The following is a 20,500-nucleotide window of genomic DNA, read 5'->3' as shown; positions in this document are numbered from 1 at the left end:
GGTATTGCGCATCCATCAACGCCAGTACCTCTGGGGTCAAGGCGATATTTCATATGGGTTTCAGTCAGCCGGGTGTACACAAAGAAGCTCTTTCAAAACTCAGCTCCGGTGGGGGTGTCGGCACCCAGTCGCCACTACACCAATTGGGCAGCGACATGGTTACGCGAGCCGTCAGATGAACTGTGATGCGTATTCCAGACTGCAGTCTCCCCAGCTGCCGCTGATGGCTGACCAACTGCCGCTGGGCTGGGAAGGGACCAGGAACCGACCAGCTAGGAGGAGGGCCTTACAAGCAGAAGAGAGCCAAGAGAACACAAGCCCCCAGCGAGGCCAGCGCAGCGAAACCCACGCCAACGACCCCGCCGCAGCGCAGGCAGAAAACCCACGCAAACCCGACGAAAAAACCAGAAAAGCGCAGCGCGCACACCACCACAGAGAACACCCACAAGCGCCCAATGGCGCCCAAGCAACAGCCCTGACAAGCGAAAGAAGACGCCCCGCAGGAGCGCCAAGGAAAAACTCGGAAGGCCAAAACCACATACACACCTGCGGACAGGGGACAGAGGGGAAGCAGCGGCCGAGCGGGGCAAGAACCAAGAACAGCCAGGCGCAAGCACGACAAGCAGACGACCCACAGGCGGGCCGAGAAACAAGGCAGGAGTGGAGACAAGCAGCAAAGAGGAGCGCACCGGGCCAGAGGCGGGCGGGCAGGGAGGCACGGGGCTTGAGCGAGACGGCCACAAGACTGGCCGAGAAGGCTCTCGCTGTGTAGGCAGAATGCTGGAACAGCGAGTAACGAAACCCATAACCAGCGACAGCTGGTACGACTTCCATCTGGAAGCTCGCTTAGAGGCTCCATTCCCTCCGTTACGGCTTCGCCTTCACTACAGTCCTCCGCCTCTAACCCCACCACACTGCACAACTGCTGCACACGGTCACAGCTCGGAAGAGGTGGATGCGCAGCCGCGCAGGGGAGGCCGTGGAGCTGGTGGAGGGATGCAACACCGGGCATCACCAGGCAACACCCCTCTGGGCGCCAAACGCCAGCGCATTGCTGCCCCCCCCCCCAAAATCCTGCGCCCCACGGTGCAGTGGGTGCAGTCCGTATGTACCGATAATCAATGAGGCTGAACCAGGGCACCTCATCGGCTCTATCCTACAGATTCCCGGCGGCACAATTTTCCCGTGCGTCTCGCCGTCTACATCTCTACTGTGAGGTGCACATCAAACTCGATACTGGCACACACGCTAGCCTGCCCTAGACGTGTGGGGGCGGGCTTTAGGACGGACATGTGGTCGCTGGGTTGACGGGTGTTGGCCAGTGTCCTTGCGGGTCTACACAGCTAAATTGCTGTAATGCTACCCACCGTCACAAGCCCCTAGACGCTGCCAATCATCAATGCGCACCCCTAGTTCTAACTACACCGCCAGTCTTTCCTCCGCACGTGCCAAACATCACTGTCGAAGTTTCCATCCTCGCATGCAATGTCTGATACCGTACACTCCACACTCGCAGGCGCATACCGTACACCCTTGTCTCTACGCGCGCAGCATGCTTACTGGTACTTCAGGCTCGAGCCACCTCCCAAGAAGCACCACGCCACAAAGCAGCTTCAGTATACCCATGCATCTCTGGCCCTCATCCCGTATGTGCTCCTGCACGCAATTCAGGATCTCTCACTGCTGCACGGACCGACCCGCTGGTGCTTCTGTCAATCTGCTGTGTAATGCCTGGGCCTACTTCCTAGCACTGCAGCTGTCGGACCTGTAGATAGCGAATTCGTTTGGCTGCGTGCAACGTGGGCAAAGTGGGAAGGGTCAGGCGAGCTGGCGGCGGGGTTACTGTCTTACTGGCGGTACAGTATCAGGAGAGGCTAGTCAGCGTTGAGCTACACACACTGCGCTGGCTAGTGTGCGTACCCCGCCCCCCGCCCATCTATCATTCTGTCACTCACCTCGCTGATGACCAACATGCGGCAGCCGTCGGGTGTGAAGACCAGTCCCTGCATGCAGCCGCAGAGGACAGCCGGGTGTATACATGGAGGTTGCCAGCACTCGTGTGGCAAGGCGGCTAATGTCTTCCTACTCTTTGTGAGTCCTGCCCTGGCCCGGGCCTCCGGTTTCCACGAGGCAGAAAGGCACGCAAAGGTCGTGCGCACCACCTTGTAGCCACACACAGCAACATTACACCCATCTGGCCCTGGGTCCCGCCGCCCACGCACCTCGGGCCGCAGCCCCTTGACGTCCATGTGCTCCAGCACGCGACCGCCCATGGTGACCCGCACCACCCGTCTGCTTTCCTGCAAGCGCCACGGCCAAGCACGGCGGGGGAGCGGGGGAACCAGTGTCATCACCGCATGCGAAGCATGCGGCAGGCAGGGCATCACAGCCATGTCATCACAGCCGCAGCCAATGGATGCCATTACCACTAAACCTCCTAGTGCCAAACCAGCTGGGCCACCCTAATGAAAGGCCTCCAGCACACAGTGCTACATACCTGCACCCACCCACCTCACACCATCCCACCCACCTGTGACAGCACGTACAGCTGGTCGGGCTGCGCCTCGACATACGCCACTGCCGCGATGTCCGTGAGGAGGCCGTTGAAGGCGGTATCCCCGTCAATGAGCGTGGTCCTGCGTGCAGTGCATGAGGTGCACCACACTCGTTTTGCGCTTCCTTGTGTGAAGCGGCATCAGGAATTCAGGGGGTAGGTGCAGCATGTAGTACATACGTCAGTACGTGTTGAGGTGGCACGTGCCAGCAGGCAATGCACACATGACAGCAGCAGCCGCAGCAGCAGCAGCATAACAGGGAAGCTCCAACATCAATCATTGAGTCCAACCCTGCAAGCTAGGCGCGCGCGTGTGTGTGTGTGTGTGTGTGTGTGTGTGTGTGTGTGTGTGTGTGTGTGTGTGTGTGTGTGTGTGTGCGACCTACCAGGAACCCGCTTCCCGGCCCTCTGTGGGAATGGCAACAATGCGCTTGGGCGCCTTTTCCTGCCCCACATAGAACGTCTTGGTTCTGCACGGCAAGAAAGGTTGAGGGACCGGATCTCCCGTTAGGGAGCAAGGCGCAGAACGGGGTAGCTAGGAAAACCTCGCGCAAGCCGAGGGCAGCAAGTTTGGCGGGTAGAGCGTGTTGGGTGACCTGGTGAGTGAATGGCTGCCCTAGCCGCCGTGACTCTAGCAGGCAGGGTGCCGTGCATTGAATCATTGCGTCACTGCAGCTCGTTCGCGGTGGATTTGATACTGTCTAGCTGGGTGGCATGCTGGTCGCATTGCTTTGATCACTCACTTGCTGTTGTATGCGAGGCCCTCGTTACCCACGCCGCTCCACCGCGGGTTGCGCGCCGGTATGTAGGCCTGCACAAGTAAGTCAAGCAACCCCAGGCACTTTCGCCACATGCATGCTTACGTCCCTTCGCCCGTCACCTTCGTCCGCCTTGAAAGCACAACTCAACTCGCACTTGGCTGCTGCCCTGCTGGGAAGGACTCAACGACAAGCCCCCCATCAACAAGCAAGCAACCCACCCCTTCGGGCCACTTGTCGCTCCGGCGTGCAACTCACCACCTGCCGGCCGGCGCCCCAGGCGCTGACATCCAGCACGCGTATGCCTCCCCCCGGCTCCTCCTCAGACACCGCCACGGTTTCGGGTGCCATGTACACCACATCTGACGGGAGGAGCAATGTGATGCGTGTGTGCCAGGGGCGCAGCCTCACAGGCACGTACCCAGGGCCGGCGGCTCACATACACACGCATTAACACATGGAGTCTCACAGAGCACCCGCACCCACACGCACGTGCCCAGGGCCGGCGGCATCACATGCACACATGCTCATACACATGCAGTGAAACGCACACAGCGCACCCGCACCCACACCCACACGCACCCGCACCCACACCCACACCCACACCCACACGCACCCACACCCGCACCCACACCCACACCCACACCCACACCCACACCCACACCCACACCCACACCCACACCCACACCCACACCCACACCCACACCCACACCCACACCCACACCCACACCCACACCCACACCCACACCCACACCCACACCCACACCCACACCCACACCCACCCTCCGGGTCAGCCAGCCAGCCGAGGTCCAGACGCCGTAGCAGCCGGGCGTTCAGGTCGTAGTGCATCAGGGCCGGCGGGTTGTTGACAACCACCCAGATGGTGCCGCTCTCAGGCATATAGGCCGCGCCTAACGATAAAGAGCAATTGACGGGAGTGCGGTATGAGCGGCTGGCGCACGTGCAAAAGGCGGCGCGGCAAGTACGAGCTAAATGCCGGGTTGCAATGTCGCGCGCAAGTGCGTTGCTGAGGATGGCGGAGGCGTGAAACACGAGCCCGGCCGCATCACGCTTGCCGCCTACGCACCCGAAGCGTTGTCCTGGATTTCCGCGAACTTGAGGAATTTCTCCAGCTTATAGCTGCCTAGGTCCCAAACGCTAGCAGCTGCCGGCGTCAGACTAGGAAGCACCGCCGCGACCGCCGCCATTGCCGCTACCGCCAGGCAACGTCGAAGCCATTGATGCGGCAGAGCATGCTGCCGCTCTGCCGATTGCATTTGCATTTGCATTTGCATATTTGCAACAAGCAAGGAGTAGGTACTGAGTTGGACCGCTGAATGAGTAGAGCGGGCGGGGTTAGGTTGAAGGGAGTTGAAGGGATTAGGGCGCCGCAAGGGTTGAAGCCTGCGCACTAAAACCCCGCGGTTGACAGCACAGGATCCAGAACCTTTCTCTGGCAGGCGGGCATCTCTGCCTGTGACCGAGGTTGCCCCTACCAAATGCCCCTAAATGATTGGTCTGGCTGGTGGCGAATAGGATCGAGGAGATGTGGCCGCCGGGTCGGGAGCATCGAGCTGGGACACCAACCTCGGCGCCCGCTAGCTCCAAGGTACTAGGTTGCTCGCTCCCTCGCTCGCGGGGCCGACAGACAAAAGCTCGCCAAATCATGAATCCAGCTGTACACGCTCTGACCATAGCAACCTCTTAAAGCTCTAGGCAACGCACATACCGCAACGCACGCACGACCACTCACCAAGCTCTCGCTGAGCGCTTTCTCCCTGCGGCTTTACTTCCCTGCGATGTCTCCCGCGGCCCGCACCTCCGGCCGCCCGGCCGCCACAGCGCTGCTGCTGCTGGGGCTCGTGCTGTGCGCCTCCCTGCTTGGCCCCGCGCTGGGTGAGTGCAAGGCCTATGCTGCCTGGAGTCCTGGGAAATCACGCAATGACTCGCGCGCGAGCGCAAGCAGCGAGTGATGAATGCCGGACGGAGTGATTGAGCCTGCGGCGGTAGCAAGTGTTAGGAGCCCGCTACCTTAGCCACACGCACAAAGCCGCTGGCGCTGTGGGTTTGCGCACCATGGTCAGGGTCAGGCGGCAGCAGCTTTGCCGCAGTGGGCGCGCATGCAACGTGTGCTCTGCATTGCAACCCACCCTGCCCAGCTACACAACGCACATTCCTCTGTCCGCCCACTGCTGGCTAACCCACATCCCTCGCCCCTGCCCTAACTGCGACTGGCAGCCAAGGATCCCAAGTGCGAGGCGGCACGGTCCACGCTGACCAAGTGAGTCCTGCATTGCTGAGAGGGGCCGACAGGATTATTGCTTCTTGAGCCATGTCACGATGAAGTGAGGCGCAGGTCGAGGCGCACGGTAGCGTCAAAAGCTCTTGAAGCTTTAAATTTAACTGCAGTGCCGTGTTGCATTCCATTCATGTCCCGCGCAGCAACCCTGAACTGAAGAATTTCCGGGACTGCGCGGGGCAGAAGCCCATCACTGCCAGCTGCTGCCGCAAGGTGAGCGTGCAGAGCGCACGGGGCCAGTGGGTAGCTGCACGTTGATAGGCCACGCATCTCGGTGTTTGTGTAGCAAGATGGATGCAGTGTTTGGCCGTGTATGCTGCCGTGGGCGAGGGTGGACGCTGCTTGCACAGATACGTGGTGTGCTGCATGCACATGGGGTAATGCGTGTGCGCAAACCCGAGTAAGAGAGCTCCAGGCCTGGCCAGGCCTGTGCAGGGCATCAGCGTATGAGCGCAGTGATAATGTTAACACATTTACTGCCGTATCCCATGCACCTAACGCTTTTGACACCGCCATCCCTTCTAGCCATGACTGACCTGTGCCCCTCGTGCGGTTCTTTCCCGCAGCTGCTGCCCTTCGCCCAGTACTACGACTGCCTGTCCGACCCCGACTACAAGGTGCGAAGGGGCGTGCCTGTCGCGCAGTTGTCCCGGTACTGCATAGGTGTTTCATGTGACGCAAGATAGAAACAGCTGAGCAGCCATACTCCTGCTGTGGGGTATTCAGGTTCATGGAGTAGCTCCTCACATACCATGAAACACAGCCAACACCCGCGACTGTTCACGTGGCGCTTCATGTTCAATATCATGGGGCCCTCCGCATCCCTGCACTGCACAACTAGTCTAGCAGCTAGGCCGCCTTGCTCACATGAATGGACGCGTGGGGCTCTGCCGCTGACTGCACCTGACTGCTCACCCGACCCCACCCCCATTCCACCTGCACCCATCCATATTGCCGACTCACAGAAGGAGGCCGACGCGTTCCTCAAGGGCGTGTCCAGCGTGGATGAGGTCCAGTCGGAGTGCCTTGCCTAACGTCCATTCCTGCTCTGCAAACACACAACCTCTCCATCGCCTATTGGGACTGCTCACGCACAGGGGTGTTGCGCTATGTTGAGCAAGCCGCCAAGCCGTGTAAGAAGGGTCACGGTATTTAGCGAGAAGACATATGATTGGATTTGTGGATTGCAGGGGTTGAAAGGCATAGGTTGAAGGGCAGAGCATGAATTGCACGGGTAAACTTGCAGCACACATGTGAGGTGCAAAGAAGGTCATAGCTCTGGATCCATGAACTTTATGACGAGTCATCTTGCCCTGCGGTACTGTGTAATATTGACTATTGAACGGCCTTGTCTTGAGCACGCCTGACCCCCGTGTGCCCAGACCACGACTCGCTTGGGCGGCCCGAGTGCTGGCATTGCATCCCGACTAGTATGGCTTGGTATAGCGGGCCGGGCGGGCACGTCACACAGACTCCAGGGCTCTGGAGCGGACCCCACATCGCCGCAACTGGTGCGGCACCCCATCATGCAGCCTGTACCCGCGGCCGCACCCGCTTGCCACACATTCCCCGCCGAGCTCGTCACCACGTAGCTGGACACGTCAGAAGCACCTGGTCACGACATCAGGCCTCGGACCTGCACCCAGGCTCACACCTGGCCCGAACAGTGCGTGTGCGGTGTGCCGTGTGCAGCGGGTGGCTGTGGGTAGGGGTGAGGACTGAGGGGCGCAGGTGCTGGACTGTCACGCATCCGCTGCGCCGAGTATTTCTGGCGCCCTCGATGCACCTATGACACGCACCACGGCCATGGCGGCGTGTGCTGCCCGCCCCGGTGGCCGCTGTCGGCTCCGGTCAGTGTCTCAGGGTGTGCAGACACACCGGGGCTGAGCGCCGCCTCAGGGGCGCCCATGTGCGGCCCGCTGTCCTTGTGAGCGGCCCTAATGGCCGCTGCCCGTGTGGATGAAAGCAAACGGGTGTTGGGGGGCCCACGTCGGAGGCATCAGGGTAGGCCTGGCGGGCCCGGGATAGCCCGCGTGGGCGGCCAGGAGCACCGTGCCATACCGCGGCGAGGTGCACCTCCGTGCTTGTGCTGGCGACCTTTGCGTATAATTATAAATACAAGTATATTAGCGAGCCACGGAAGTCGCGGATCAGGCAGGTACAGGGCGTGCGGCAGAACTTATCTTTGCATTTCTAGCGCGACGGACCTTTGCGAAAGTCGCTCACCGAGTGGCCCAAAGTCGCCACTTTCCTGGCGTCGGTTCCTCCATTACCCTATCAACACATAGGTTGGCCCCAATGATCGTAAACAAGCGGCCTTCAAGTGGGGGTAGCCCGAATCCTAGCGAAATGCGCACTCGCCGAACATGCCGGCATGCCCGCACGCGCGCCTGGGGTGCGCTCCAAGGCCAGCTAGCTTACTCCTGGCGTGCCTATGCAGTCATATGTGTGAAAGAGCCAGGCCTGCTCATTTGTAGGGCCGCCGCTTGGGCGCTGGGCCCGGCCATCGGCACGCCCACGTGCCTACCTCCCTGACGCCTGACCCCCATGTGCCCAGACCACGACTCGCTTGGGCGGCCCGAGTGCTGGCATTGCATGCCGACTAGTATGGCTTGGTATAGCGGGCCGGGCGGGCGCGTCACACAGACTCCAGGGCACTGGAGCGGACCCCACATCGCCGCAACAGGCGCGCGCCGTGCGTCACCCCATCACGCAGCCTGTACCCGCGGCCGCACCCGCTTGCCACACACTCCCCGCCGAGCTCGTCACCACGTAGCTGGACACGTCAGAAGCACCTGGTCACGACATCAGGCCTCGGACCTGCACCCAGGCTCACACCTGGCCCGAACAGTGCGTGTGCGGTGTGCCGTGTGCAGCGGGTGGCTGTGGGTAGGGGTGAGGACTGAGGGGCGCAGGTGCTGGACTGTCACGCATCCGCTGTGCCGAGTATTTCTGGCGCCCTCGATGCACCTATGACACGCACCACGGCCATGGCGGCGTGTGCTGCCCGCCCCGGTGGGCGCTGTTGGCTCCGGTTAGTGTCTCAGGGTGTGCAGACACACCGGGGCTGAGCGCCGCCTCAGGGGCGCCCATGTGCGGCCCGCTGTCCTTGTGAGCGGCCCTAATGGCCGCTGCCCGTGTGGATGAAAGCAAACGGGTGTTGGGGGGCCCACGTCGGAGGCATCAGGGTAGGCCTGGCGGGCCCGGGATAGCCCGCGTGGGCGGCCAGGAGCACCGTGCCATACCGCGGCGAGGTGCACCTCCGTGCTTGTGCTGGCGACCTTTGCGTATAATTATAAATACAAGTATATTAGCGAGCCACGGAAGTCGCGGATCAGGCAGGTACAGGGCGTGCGGCAGAACTTATCTTTGCATTTCTAGCGCGACGGACCTTTGCGAAAGTCGCTCACCGAGTGGCCCAAAGTCGCCACTTTCCTGGCGTCGGTTCCTCCATTACCCTATCAACACATAGGTTGGCCCCAATGATCGTAAATAAGCGGCCTTCAAGTGGGGGTAGCCCGAATCCTAGCGAAATGCGCACTCGCCGAACATGCCGGCATGCCCGCACGCGCGCCTGGGGTGCGCTCCAAGGCCAGCTAGCTTACTCCTGGCGTGCCTATGCAGTCATATGTGTGAAAGAGCCAGGCCTGCTCATTTGTAGGGCCGCCGCTTGGGCGCTGGGCCCGGCCATCGGCACGCCCACGTGCCTACCTCCCTGACGCCTGACCCCCATGTGCCCAGACCACGACTCGCTTGGGCGGCCCGAGTGCTGGCATTGCATGCCGACTAGTATGGCTTGGTATAGCGGGCCGGGCGGGCGCGTCACACAGACTCCAGGGCACTGGAGCGGACCCCACATCGCCGCAACAGGCGCGCGCCGTGCGTCACCCCATCACGCAGCCTGTACCCGCGGCCGCACCCGCTTGCCACACATTCCCCGCCGAGCTCGTCACCACGTAGCTGGACACGTCAGAAGCACCTGGTCACGACATCAGGCCTCGGACCTGCACCCAGGCTCACACCTGGCCCGAACAGTGCGTGTGCGGTGTGCCGTGTGCAGCGGGTGGCTGTGGGTAGGGGTGAGGACTGAGGGGCGCAGGTGCTGGACTGTCACGCATCCGCTGCGCCGAGTATTTCTGGCGCCCTCGATGCACCTATGACACGCACCACGGCCATGGCGGCGTGTGCTGCCCGCCCCGGTGGCCGCTGTTGGCTCCGGTCAGTGTCTCAGGGTGTGCAGACACACCGGGGCTGAGCGCCGCCTCAGGGGCGCCCATGTGCGGCCCGCTGTCCTTGTGAGCGGCCCTAATGGCCGCTGTCCGTGTGGATGAAAGCAAACGGGTGTTGGGGGGCCCACGTCGGAGGCATCAGGGTAGGCCTGGCGGGCCCGGGATAGCCCGCGTGGGCGGCCAGGAGCACCGTGCCATACCGCGGCGAGGTGCACCTCCGTGCTTGTGCTGGCGACCTTTGCGTATAATTATAAATACAAGTATATTAGCGAGCCACGGAAGTCGCGGATCAGGCAGGTACAGGGCGTGCGGCAGAACTTATCTTTGCATTTCTAGCGCGACGGACCTTTGCGAAAGTCGCTCACCGAGTGGCCCAAAGTCGCCACTTTCCTGGCGTCGGTTCCTCCATTACCCTATCAACACATAGGTTGGCCCCAATGATCGTAAATAAGCGGCCTTCAAGTGGGGGTAGCCCGAATCCTAGCGAAATGCGCACTCGCCGAACATGCCGGCATGCCCGCACGCGCGCCTGGGGTGCGCTCCAAGGCCAGCTAGCTTACTCCTGGCGTGCCTATGCAGTCATATGTGTGAAAGAGCCAGGCCTGCTCATTTGTAGGGCCGCCGCTTGGGCGCTGGGCCCGGCCATCGGCACGCCCACGTGCCTACCTCCCTGACGCCTGACCCCCATGTGCCCAGACCACGACTCGCTTGGGCGGCCCGAGTGCTGGCATTGCATGCCGACTAGTATGGCTTGGTATAGCGGGCCGGGCGGGCGCGTCACACAGACTCCAGGGCACTGGAGCGGACCCCACATCGCCGCAACAGGCGCGCGCCGTGCGTCACCCCATCACGCAGCCTGTACCCGCGGCCGCACCCGCTTGCCACACACTCCCCGCCGAGCTCGTCACCACGTAGCTGGACACGTCAGAAGCACCTGGTCACGACATCAGGCCTCGGACCTGCACCCAGGCTCACACCTGGCCCGAACAGTGCGTGTGCGGTGTGCCGTGTGCAGCGGGTGGCTGTGGGTAGGGGTGAGGACTGAGGGGCGCAGGTGCTGGACTGTCACGCATCCGCTGCGCCGAGTATTTCTGGCGCCCTCGATGCACCTATGACACGCACCACGGCCATGGCGGCGTGTGCTGCCCGCCCCGGTGGCCGCTGTTGGCTCCGGTCAGTGTCTCAGGGTGTGCAGACACACCGGGGCTGAGCGCCGCCTCAGGGGCGCCCATGTGCGGCCCGCTGTCCTTGTGAGCGGCCCTAATGGCCGCTGTCCGTGTGGATGAAAGCAAACGGGTGTTGGGGGGCCCACGTCGGAGGCATCAGGGTAGGCCTGGCGGGCCCGGGATAGCCCGCGTGGGCGGCCAGGAGCACCGTGCCATACCGCGGCGAGGTGCACCTCCGTGCTTGTGCTGGCGACCTTTGCGTATAATTATAAATACAAGTATATTAGCGAGCCACGGAAGTCGCGGATCAGGCAGGTACAGGGCGTGCGGCAGAACTTATCTTTGCATTTCTAGCGCGACGGACCTTTGCGAAAGTCGCTCACCGAGTGGCCCAAAGTCGCCACTTTCCTGGCGTCGGTTCCTCCATTACCCTATCAACACATAGGTTGGCCCCAATGATCGTAAATAAGCGGCCTTCAAGTGGGGGTAGCCCGAATCCTAGCGAAATGCGCACTCGCCGAACATGCCGGCATGCCCGCACGCGCGCCTGGGGTGCGCTCCAAGGCCAGCTAGCTTACTCCTGGCGTGCCTATGCAGTCATATGTGTGAAAGAGCCAGGCCTGCTCATTTGTAGGGCCGCCGCTTGGGCGCTGGGCCCGGCCATCGGCACGCCCACGTGCCTACCTCCCTGACGCCTGACCCCCATGTGCCCAGACCACGACTCGCTTGGGCGGCCCGAGTGCTGGCATTGCATGCCGACTAGTATGGCTTGGTATAGCGGGCCGGGCGGGCGCGTCACACAGACTCCAGGGCACTGGAGCGGACCCCACATCGCCGCAACAGGCGCGCGCCGTGCGTCACCCCATCACGCAGCCTGTACCCGCGGCCGCACCCGCTTGCCACACACTCCCCGCCGAGCTCGTCACCACGTAGCTGGACACGTCAGAAGCACCTGGTCACGACATCAGGCCTCGGACCTGCACCCAGGCTCACACCTGGCCCGAACAGTGCGTGTGCGGTGTGCCGTGTGCAGCGGGTGGCTGTGGGTAGGGGTGAGGACTGAGGGGCGCAGGTGCTGGACTGTCACGCATCCGCTGCGCCGAGTATTTCTGGCGCCCTCGATGCACCTATGACACGCACCACGGCCATGGCGGCGTGTGCTGCCCGCCCCGGTGGCCGCTGTTGGCTCCGGTCAGTGTCTCAGGGTGTGCAGACACACCGGGGCTGAGCGCCGCCTCAGGGGCGCCCATGTGCGGCCCGCTGTCCTTGTGAGCGGCCCTAATGGCCGCTGTCCGTGTGGATGAAAGCAAACGGGTGTTGGGGGGCCCACGTCGGAGGCATCAGGGTAGGCCTGGCGGGCCCGGGATAGCCCGCGTGGGCGGCCAGGAGCACCGTGCCATACCGCGGCGAGGTGCACCTCCGTGCTTGTGCTGGCGACCTTTGCGTATAATTATAAATACAAGTATATTAGCGAGCCACGGAAGTCGCGGATCAGGCAGGTACAGGGCGTGCGGCAGAACTTATCTTTGCATTTCTAGCGCGACGGACCTTTGCGAAAGTCGCTCACCGAGTGGCCAAAAGTCGCCACTTTCCTGGCGTCGGTTCCTCCATTACCCTATCAACACATAGGTTGGCCCCAATGATCGTAAATAAGCGGCCTTCAAGTGGGGGTAGCCCGAATCCTAGCGAAATGCGCACTCGCCGAACATGCCGGCATGCCCGCACGCGCGCCTGGGGTGCGCTCCAAGGCCAGCTAGCTTACTCCTGGCGTGCCTATGCAGTCATATGTGTGAAAGAGCCAGGCCTGCTCATTTGTAGGGCCGCCGCTTGGGCGCTGGGCCCGGCCATCGGCACGCCCACGTGCCTACCTCCCTGACGCCTGACCCCCATGTGCCCAGACCACGGCTCGCTTGGGCGGCCCGAGTGCTGGCATTGCATGCCGACTAGTATGGCTTGGTATAGCGGGCCGGGCGGGCGCGTCACACAGACTCCAGGGCACTGGAGCGGACCCCACATCGCCGCAACAGGCGCGCGCCGTGCGTCACCCCATCACGCAGCCTGTACCCGCGGCCGCACCCGCTTGCCACACACTCCCCGCCGAGCTCGTCACCACGTAGCTGGACACGTCAGAAGCACCTGGTCACGACATCAGGCCTCGGACCTGCACCCAGGCTCACACCTGGCCCGAACAGTGCGTGTGCGGTGTGCCGTGTGCAGCGGGTGGCTGTGGGTAGGGGTGAGGACTGAGGGGCGCAGGTGCTGGACTGTCACGCATCCGCTGCGCCGAGTATTTCTGGCGCCCTCGATGCACCTATGACACGCATCACGGCCATGGCGGCGTGTGCTGCCCGCCCCGGTGGCCGCTGTTGGCTCCGGTCAGTGTCTCAGGGTGTGCAGACACACCGGGGCTGAGCGCCGCCTCAGGGGCGCCCATGTGCGGCCCGCTGTCCTTGTGAGCGGCCCTAATGGCCGCTGTCCGTGTGGATGAAAGCAAACGGGTGTTGGGGGGCCCACGTCGGAGGCATCAGGGTAGGCCTGGCGGGCCCGGGATAGCCCGCGTGGGCGGCCAGGAGCACCGTGCCATACCGCGGCGAGGTGCACCTCCGTGCTTGTGCTGGCGACCTTTGCGTATAATTATAAATACAAGTATATTAGCGAGCCACGGAAGTCGCGGATCAGGCAGGTACAGGGCGTGCGGCAGAACTTATCTTTGCATTTCTAGCGCGACGGACCTTTGCGAAAGTCGCTCACCGAGTGGCCCAAAGTCGCCACTTTCCTGGCGTCGGTTCCTCCATTACCCTATCAACACATAGGTTGGCCCCAATGATCGTAAATAAGCGGCCTTCAAGTGGGGGTAGCCCGAATCCTAGCGAAATGCGCACTCGCCGAACATGCCGGCATGCCCGCACGCGCGCCTGGGGTGCGCTCCAAGGCCAGCTAGCTTACTCCTGGCGTGCCTATGCAGTCATATGTGTGAAAGAGCCAGGCCTGCTCATTTGTAGGGCCGCCGCTTGGGCGCTGGGCCCGGCCATCGGCACGCCCACGTGCCTACCTCCCTGACGCCTGACCCCCATGTGCCCAGACCACGACTCGCTTGGGCGGCCCGAGTGCTGGCATTGCATGCCGACTAGTATGGCTTGGTATAGCGGGCCGGGCGGGCGCGTCACACAGACTCCAGGGCACTGGAGCGGACCCCACATCGCCGCAACAGGCGCGCGCCGTGCGTCACCCCATCACGCAGCCTGTACCCGCGGCCGCACCCGCTTGCCACACACTCCCCGCCGAGCTCGTCACCACGTAGCTGGACACGTCAGAAGCACCTGGTCACGACATCAGGCCTCGGACCTGCACCCAGGCTCACACCTGGCCCGAACAGTGCGTGTGCGGTATGCCGTGTGCAGCGGGTGGCTGTGGGTAGGGGTGAGGACTGAGGGGCGCAGGTGCTGGACTGTCACGCATCCGCTGCGCCGAGTATTTCTGGCGCCCTCGATGCACCTATGACACGCACCACGGCCATGGCGGCGTGTGCTGCCCGCCCCGGTGGCCGCTGTTGGCTCCGGTCAGTGTCTCAGGGTGTGCAGACACACCGGGGCTGAGCGCCGCCTCAGGGGCGCCCATGTGCGGCCCGCTGTCCTTGTGAGCGGCCCTAATGGCCGCTGTCCCTGTGGATGAAAGCAAACGGGTGTTGGGGGGCCCACGTCGGAGGCATCAGGGTAGGCCTGGCGGGCCCGGGATAGCCCGCGTGGGCGGCCAGGAGCACCGTGCCATACCGCGGCGAGGTGCACCTCCGTGCTTGTGCTGGCGACCTTTGCGTATAATTATAAATACAAGTATATTAGCGAGCCACGGAAGTCGCGGATCAGGCAGGTACAGGGCGTGCGGCAGAACTTATCTTTGCATTTCTAGCGCGACGGACCTTTGCGAAAGTCGCTCACCGAGTGGCCAAAAGTCGCCACTTTCCTGGCGTCGGTTCCTCCATTACCCTATCAACACATAGGTTGGCCCCAATGATCGTAAATAAGCGGCCTTCAAGTGGGGGTAGCCCGAATCCTAGCGAAATGCGCACTCGCCGAACATGCCGGCATGCCCGCACGCGCGCCTGGGGTGCGCTCCAAGGCCAGCTAGCTTACTCCTGGCGTGCCTATGCAGTCATATGTGTGAAAGAGCCAGGCCTGCTCATTTGTAGGGCCGCCGCTTGGGCGCTGGGCCCGGCCATCGGCACGCCCACGTGCCTACCTCCCTGACGCCTGACCCCCATGTGCCCAGACCACGACTCGCTTGGGCGGCCCGAGTGCTGGCATTGCATGCCGACTAGTATGGCTTGGTATAGCGGGCCGGGCGGGCGCGTCACACAGACTCCAGGGCACTGGAGCGGACCCCACATCGCCGCAACAGGCGCGCGCCGTGCGTCACCCCATCACGCAGCCTGTACCCGCGGCCGCACCCGCTTGCCACACACTCCCCGCCGAGCGCGTCTCCACGTAGTTTGACACGTCAGATCTCAGCAGCATCAGCGGATTATACGGACACCAGGAGTGTTGTATTGGACAAGAAATCACACACGCTTGATAAAGTTGACCTAACCTGAAATACGGTACGGTACAGCCGTTTCACAGCTGCTGCGCCAGTGCCATCAGCACACGGCGGTACGACCGGCACTGGTGCTCATTGAAGGAAGCCCGGCCCAGCACCATCCGCTTGAAATTCTGGCCCTCTGCCAGCTGCGTCAGCACAAATTGCTGATTAGGTGCGTACGGCTGGTGCTCCTGTACATCCGCTGCCGGCGCCGCGTCCTTTCCGCGCTTTGGGGCGCTGAGATTCACGGGCGCTGACACGACGCCCGCATGACCAGGGGGCACAGCAGGATTGGCGGCGTCGCGGCCCGCACCGTCAGCAGCACGGGTTACCGCTGCTGCAGCAAGCGCCTCGGAGTCTTGCGGCAGCACCGGCCGGATGTACAGGACGCGGCCGGGCGGCAGCAGCATCGGCAGGTCCTGCAAGATAGTTTACAGGGTAAGAGCAGGATGCGACATGCCGGAACGCGCAACACTTGACAGCAAGATTCCACATAACAAGCCCAGAATGCCGCAGGCCAGCCTACCTGTGGACTCTTCGACAAGGCCGCTGCCAAGACCTTTTCCTCCGCCGGACCACTGACCCCCGCCACCGAAGCGGTGACGGTTGCCGCTGCGTCCGCCTCTGCAGCCGCGGCCAGCTCCCGCTCCGCTGCGCTCCTGCCTGCCTCCTGTCCTAGCCCGTCCGCTGCTCTGGCGCCGGCTCTTCCTGCTGCCAGCGCGGCCGGCTCCACAAGCGGCAACTCGTGTGCGGCAGGCAGTGAAGGCATCGATGGTAGCGACGGCAGAGAGGACACGGACGCATTCGCACTTGCAACAAAGCGGTCGCGTCCCGCACTCGCTGCCGCCATCAGGCTGGTCATTGCGGACTCCACACTGATCCGCAGCCTCTCAGCAAGGCTGTCAGGGTCCGCGACGTGCAAAATGCTGCCGCCGCCACCCGCGGCGCCGGACGCCGGGCCGCCCGCTGGAGCTCCTGAGGCCGCTGCATCATGTGGCGGCGACCCCGGCGGCGGTGGGAACAGCGGCCTAGGCCTGGTGTCCTCCGGCGTAGCCCGCGCGTGGCCTGAAGCTGCGGCCACGGCGGCTGCCGCCGCCGCCGTGTTTGAGACCTCCTGCAGCCAGGCACGCACGACCTCAGCCTGCCGCCGCACCGCAACCTCCGCCTGCTCTCCCGGCGCCGCCCCCATACGAGCCTTCCACTCATCCAGTGTGGCTATCGCTGACTGAAAGGCCCCGCTCCGGAGCACTGCGGCGCTCAGCTGCTGAACTGCGTCCGCGGCGGCGCCAGCGCCGTTGGACAGAGCGGTCTGCGCCGCAGAGGTGGCGGCCGCGGCCGCAGCGCCGGCCGAGGTCACGGGTGGCGGCAGCGACGGCGGCGGGATGATGTTGAGGGTGGTTGCCGTGAGGGCACCGAACGTGGAGGTGATGTTCTGCGGTTTGACACACAGGGGGGGGGGGCACCATGCCGAGCGGTCTGAATATGTTCCCCTCACTCATGCGGCCGAGTTAGCTACTCGGACAAGTTGCAATGGCTTTTACATGCAACATATATCATAGATGTCAGTAGACAGTAACGTCTGCGGACGGGCAATAGAAAATACAGTTCTCGTAAATGCTGCCTGAAGTGGCGGACGGTGCACTGCCACAAAAGCTTACGGCGGTTACTCAATACGTACCCGCATCATGGTGTGCTCCATCACTGTGCGCTGCAGCTCAGCAAACCAGTCCACGCCCTGCAGCCACAACAGTGCGCCAACCCTCGTAACGTCAAGCACAGCATTGTCCGCTTACGCGGGTTCGCGCCCTACCCCACTTTGCCCCTACCGCATTCCCACACCGCATTTCGAACGTAGCCCAGTCCCCGGCCCTCACGCGCTTCCATTCGCACCTTGCTGACCACAAACACTGTTGGTAAGACCGAACCCAACCACCTCACCTGCAGCTCCTGCTGTAGCAACGCCAGGCTGTGGGCGTTGAATCGCGGAACCACGTCGTGGTTAAGCACCACTGAAGTGACGTATGGCCGGCAGGCGGCGGCCAGGCAGGGCGACATGACGGCGGGCGGCGCGAAGGCGATGCAGGACACCAGGTGCGGCGGCACGTCCTCAGACCTGTCGCGCCCACAGCGTGTGCGTAAAAGGCCAAACAAACGCGGCAGCAGCAGCCCCGCCCGCACGTGGAACTTTTTCCCTTCCCTGGGGACCCTAGCCCTGCAGCTGCACGTACACCTCTGCACATGGCCTGTCAGGGCTGCCGCGCCGCCGCACCCACCTGCCCACCTCCACCAGCCCCTCCCGCAGCATGGCCGCCATCAGCGCCGCCACCGAGCCGCCCAGCGAGTGCCCCACCAGCTCCAGCCGGTAGGGCGCCGAGCCGCCCGGGCCGCGCAACGATCGCAGCAGCGCTGTTGGGGCGGGTGGGCGGTGGGTTTACAGAGCGGAGTTACATCAGCAGGCAAACCAGGCAGGTAAGGCGAGTCAGCTAGGGGGCGCGCTCGAAGCCCAAGCGGCCTTCTCCTTGTCTCATCAGTTTTCAAGCACGCGCCTGCCTCATGCACATGCAATCATGGGTGTTCAGTCAACAAACAGCACCCACCCGCAACGTGCTGCGCCTCCTGCTGCAGCAGCCAGTGCGCCGCGTGAGTCATGCCCCAGTGCGCCGCCGCGTCGGGCGCGCCGCGCAGTGGCAGTGGATGCGCGGCCATGGCTAGGTCCGTGATCAGGTCGGAGAAAGCCTGGAGGGCGAGGGGTTGGGAGGTTGTTGGGGAGGGCGTGACGGGTTGCAAGGATGCAAGGGCTGTCAGGTGAGGGAGCGAAATGAAATCAGGTTCCGGCCACAAGGGAGGCGCAAGAGCCAGCAAGAGGCTGCACACGGCTGGGGGCAAGCCGGCGAGCGCCACGTGTACCCACCAGCGTGCCGCGAATGCCCCACACCACGCGGCGCCCCGGGTGGTCCACTGCGACGTAGTAGCCGGGCTGCAGCCGCCCCGACTGCGGGCGCCACACCCGCACGTGCTGCACCTGTTGCGGGTGGCCGGCAGGAGGGTGTTGCGGGTGGCCGGCAGGAGGGTGTTGCATGTGCCGCGTGTACCCGCACGTGTATCGGTAAGTGGAACCGGGATGGCGGTGAATGGCGTATTTATAGACCGTGGGCACCCGCGTGCTTGAAAGTCGGCAGGCGGTCGCCTGTGCTGGCTACTTCCAGTACCAAGCAACATCCTCTGGCCTTTATCAGGCGGCAATGTCGTTGACCCTGAGCAATGCCACCTGCATCTCCGGCGCAATTCCACCGGCCCGCACGCACCCGTAAGCAGGTGGTCGCTGCCAGCGCCGCCGCACTCTTCCGATAGGCGCCCTGCGACGACACAACATGCGGGACACCCGCCATGAAGCCGCACAGCCCTCTCAGCTACGGCGAGCACAGAGACTAGTTCACAAGTCGCTAGGCCCTAGCCCTATTCACTGTTCATGAGCACATATCTCTACCCGCTGCGTGCTGTGTGACACTCACGTGCGCCAGTTCCATGGCTTCCAACAGCCGTTCCGCCTCCGCCAGCGCCACCGGCCCGCCTGGTAGCAGCGGCACCGTGCCGGGCGGGTGGTCCTGCACCCCCTGCTCCTCGTGCTTCCGGCCCAGCGCCTGCACGCCATAGGCGCACGTCATGCACAGGAGAAAGATACACAAGAGTTCCACAAAATGCATCACATCATGGCAAACTAGCGTGACTAGCGCACGACTGATAGCACAAAAGGCGCGAGTTCTGCCAGTGGAGCCCATCGCAGCCGACAGGTCCGCCACACCGCGCCCTTTGTCGAGCGCAGTCCTGCCGGGCCTCGCTCGCCAACACAACATATCGCAGCGTGCCTTACTCCTGCCTTACACATGCCCACCAGCTGCGCGTGTAGAACGTGCTGCACCCATCCATGTCCCTACTCGGCATGTCCTCAATGACGTACGCACACGCACCTGTAATCCGAAGGTAAAGGGCCCAAGCCCAGAGGTGCCCAGCCCGCGCATCACTCCGGCCATGGCTCCAAGCACGGCCATCAGCGACGGTCCAGCCGACTCGTCCGCAGCCGCGGCCCCACTGGCCACATCCCGACTCCGCCGGCCTGCACACACCGTCCATGCGTGGCACAGGCAGTACCGCCAGCAGCGGGAGGCAGCAGTCACAGGCTGCAGGTGTGCTGACGGAGCAAGAGGTCAAATACGATGCGTGTCAAAGGTCATCACTGCTACGCCGCATTATGCGTGGTGCCTACCCAGGGCCCGAAGCGCGCGTGCTGTGTCAGGCCTTTTGAGCGCCTGTTCAACCGTCAGCGGCGCAGCCGGCTGCTCCGAGTGATCCGGGGAGGGCGTGGCGGCATCTGGCGCGTGGCTGGTCGGCTGCTGCTTGTGCCGGTGCTGGTGTTGGTGCTGGTGGTCATGGTGCACGTCATGGTGTTGGCGCTGGTGATCAGCGCGGTGACGAGCATGGTGCTGCGAGGCCTGTGCCTGGCCTTCCTGTCCAGCACGACTGGCAGCGGCTGCGGCAGTCGCCGCGGCGTCGCCTTCAATGCTGCACGTCGTCGCTGCCCCCGAATTGCATGTGGCGTCACGAGTACCCGTGACGTGGCGTCCGTGGCTTGCTGAAGGCTGTCGGGAGCCCCAGGCAGAGACCACCCAGCCGCGCCTTTTCCCGAGCCAGGCCGCAAGCTCGGTGCCGCTGCTGAGCTGCTCCGAGCCTCCCGCGGCCAGTCGTAGCAAATAAGCGCCCACTCGTTTCATCTTAGCAGCTTAGCTCGAACTGATACCTCTCAATTGTGCACGGTTGCTGCATTCGCGACGGGGGTTCGGATCAGCCGGTGACAGCTCCTATTTCCCCCAAATACTATATTATCGAATTTTTGTAACGTCTTCATAAGCTAGAGCAGCTTG

General features: G+C 63.2%; 3 protein-coding genes across 3 annotated transcripts; 1 reads left to right on the top strand and 2 right to left on the bottom strand.

The window, feature by feature from the left end:
- Positions 1 to 839: 839 nt before the first annotated feature.
- CHLRE_07g325250v5 (uncharacterized protein) lies at positions 840 to 4,651 on the bottom strand. Its single transcript, XM_001700840.2, has 9 exons — positions 4,400 to 4,651; positions 4,095 to 4,223; positions 3,571 to 3,674; positions 3,298 to 3,365; positions 2,941 to 3,024; positions 2,531 to 2,636; positions 2,223 to 2,300; positions 1,956 to 2,003; positions 840 to 1,788 (listed from the first exon to the last, which is right to left on the bottom strand). The coding sequence occupies exons 1-9, from the start codon at positions 4,518 to 4,520 to the stop codon at positions 1,738 to 1,740; spliced, it is 789 nt and encodes a 262-aa protein (XP_001700892.2). The 5' UTR covers positions 4,521 to 4,651; the 3' UTR covers positions 840 to 1,737.
- A 170-nt stretch (positions 4,652 to 4,821) lies between these two features.
- On the top strand, positions 4,822 to 6,952 carry CHLRE_07g325200v5 (uncharacterized protein). The gene is made up of 5 exons (XM_001701019.2): positions 4,822 to 5,208; positions 5,551 to 5,593; positions 5,755 to 5,824; positions 6,178 to 6,228; positions 6,577 to 6,952. The coding sequence occupies exons 1-5, from the start codon at positions 5,112 to 5,114 to the stop codon at positions 6,643 to 6,645; spliced, it is 330 nt and encodes a 109-aa protein (XP_001701071.1). The 5' UTR covers positions 4,822 to 5,111; the 3' UTR covers positions 6,646 to 6,952.
- Positions 6,953 to 7,061: 109 nt separating this feature from the next.
- Positions 7,062 to 20,491, bottom strand: CHLRE_07g325150v5 (uncharacterized protein). Its single transcript, XM_043064036.1, has 18 exons — positions 19,846 to 20,491; positions 19,550 to 19,695; positions 19,094 to 19,222; positions 18,887 to 18,937; positions 18,493 to 18,603; positions 18,179 to 18,317; positions 17,855 to 17,987; positions 17,520 to 17,694; positions 17,260 to 17,316; positions 16,108 to 17,013; positions 14,942 to 16,000; positions 13,758 to 14,369; positions 12,574 to 13,185; positions 11,390 to 12,001; positions 10,206 to 10,817; positions 9,022 to 9,633; positions 7,838 to 8,449; positions 7,062 to 7,265 (listed from the first exon to the last, which is right to left on the bottom strand). Exons 1-11 carry the CDS (start codon positions 20,348 to 20,350, stop codon positions 15,617 to 15,619), a joined length of 2,736 nt encoding a protein of 911 aa, XP_042922604.1. The 5' UTR covers positions 20,351 to 20,491; the 3' UTR covers positions 7,062 to 7,265; positions 7,838 to 8,449; positions 9,022 to 9,633; positions 10,206 to 10,817; positions 11,390 to 12,001; positions 12,574 to 13,185; positions 13,758 to 14,369; positions 14,942 to 15,616.
- Positions 20,492 to 20,500: the final 9 nt, after the last annotated feature.

The sequence above is a fragment of the Chlamydomonas reinhardtii genome, chromosome 7, assembly GCF_000002595.2.
Source record: "Chlamydomonas reinhardtii strain CC-503 cw92 mt+ chromosome 7, whole genome shotgun sequence".
NCBI classification, from domain to species: Eukaryota; Viridiplantae; Chlorophyta; class Chlorophyceae; order Chlamydomonadales; family Chlamydomonadaceae; genus Chlamydomonas; species Chlamydomonas reinhardtii.
This window is presented reverse-complemented; position numbering and strand designations above follow the sequence as displayed.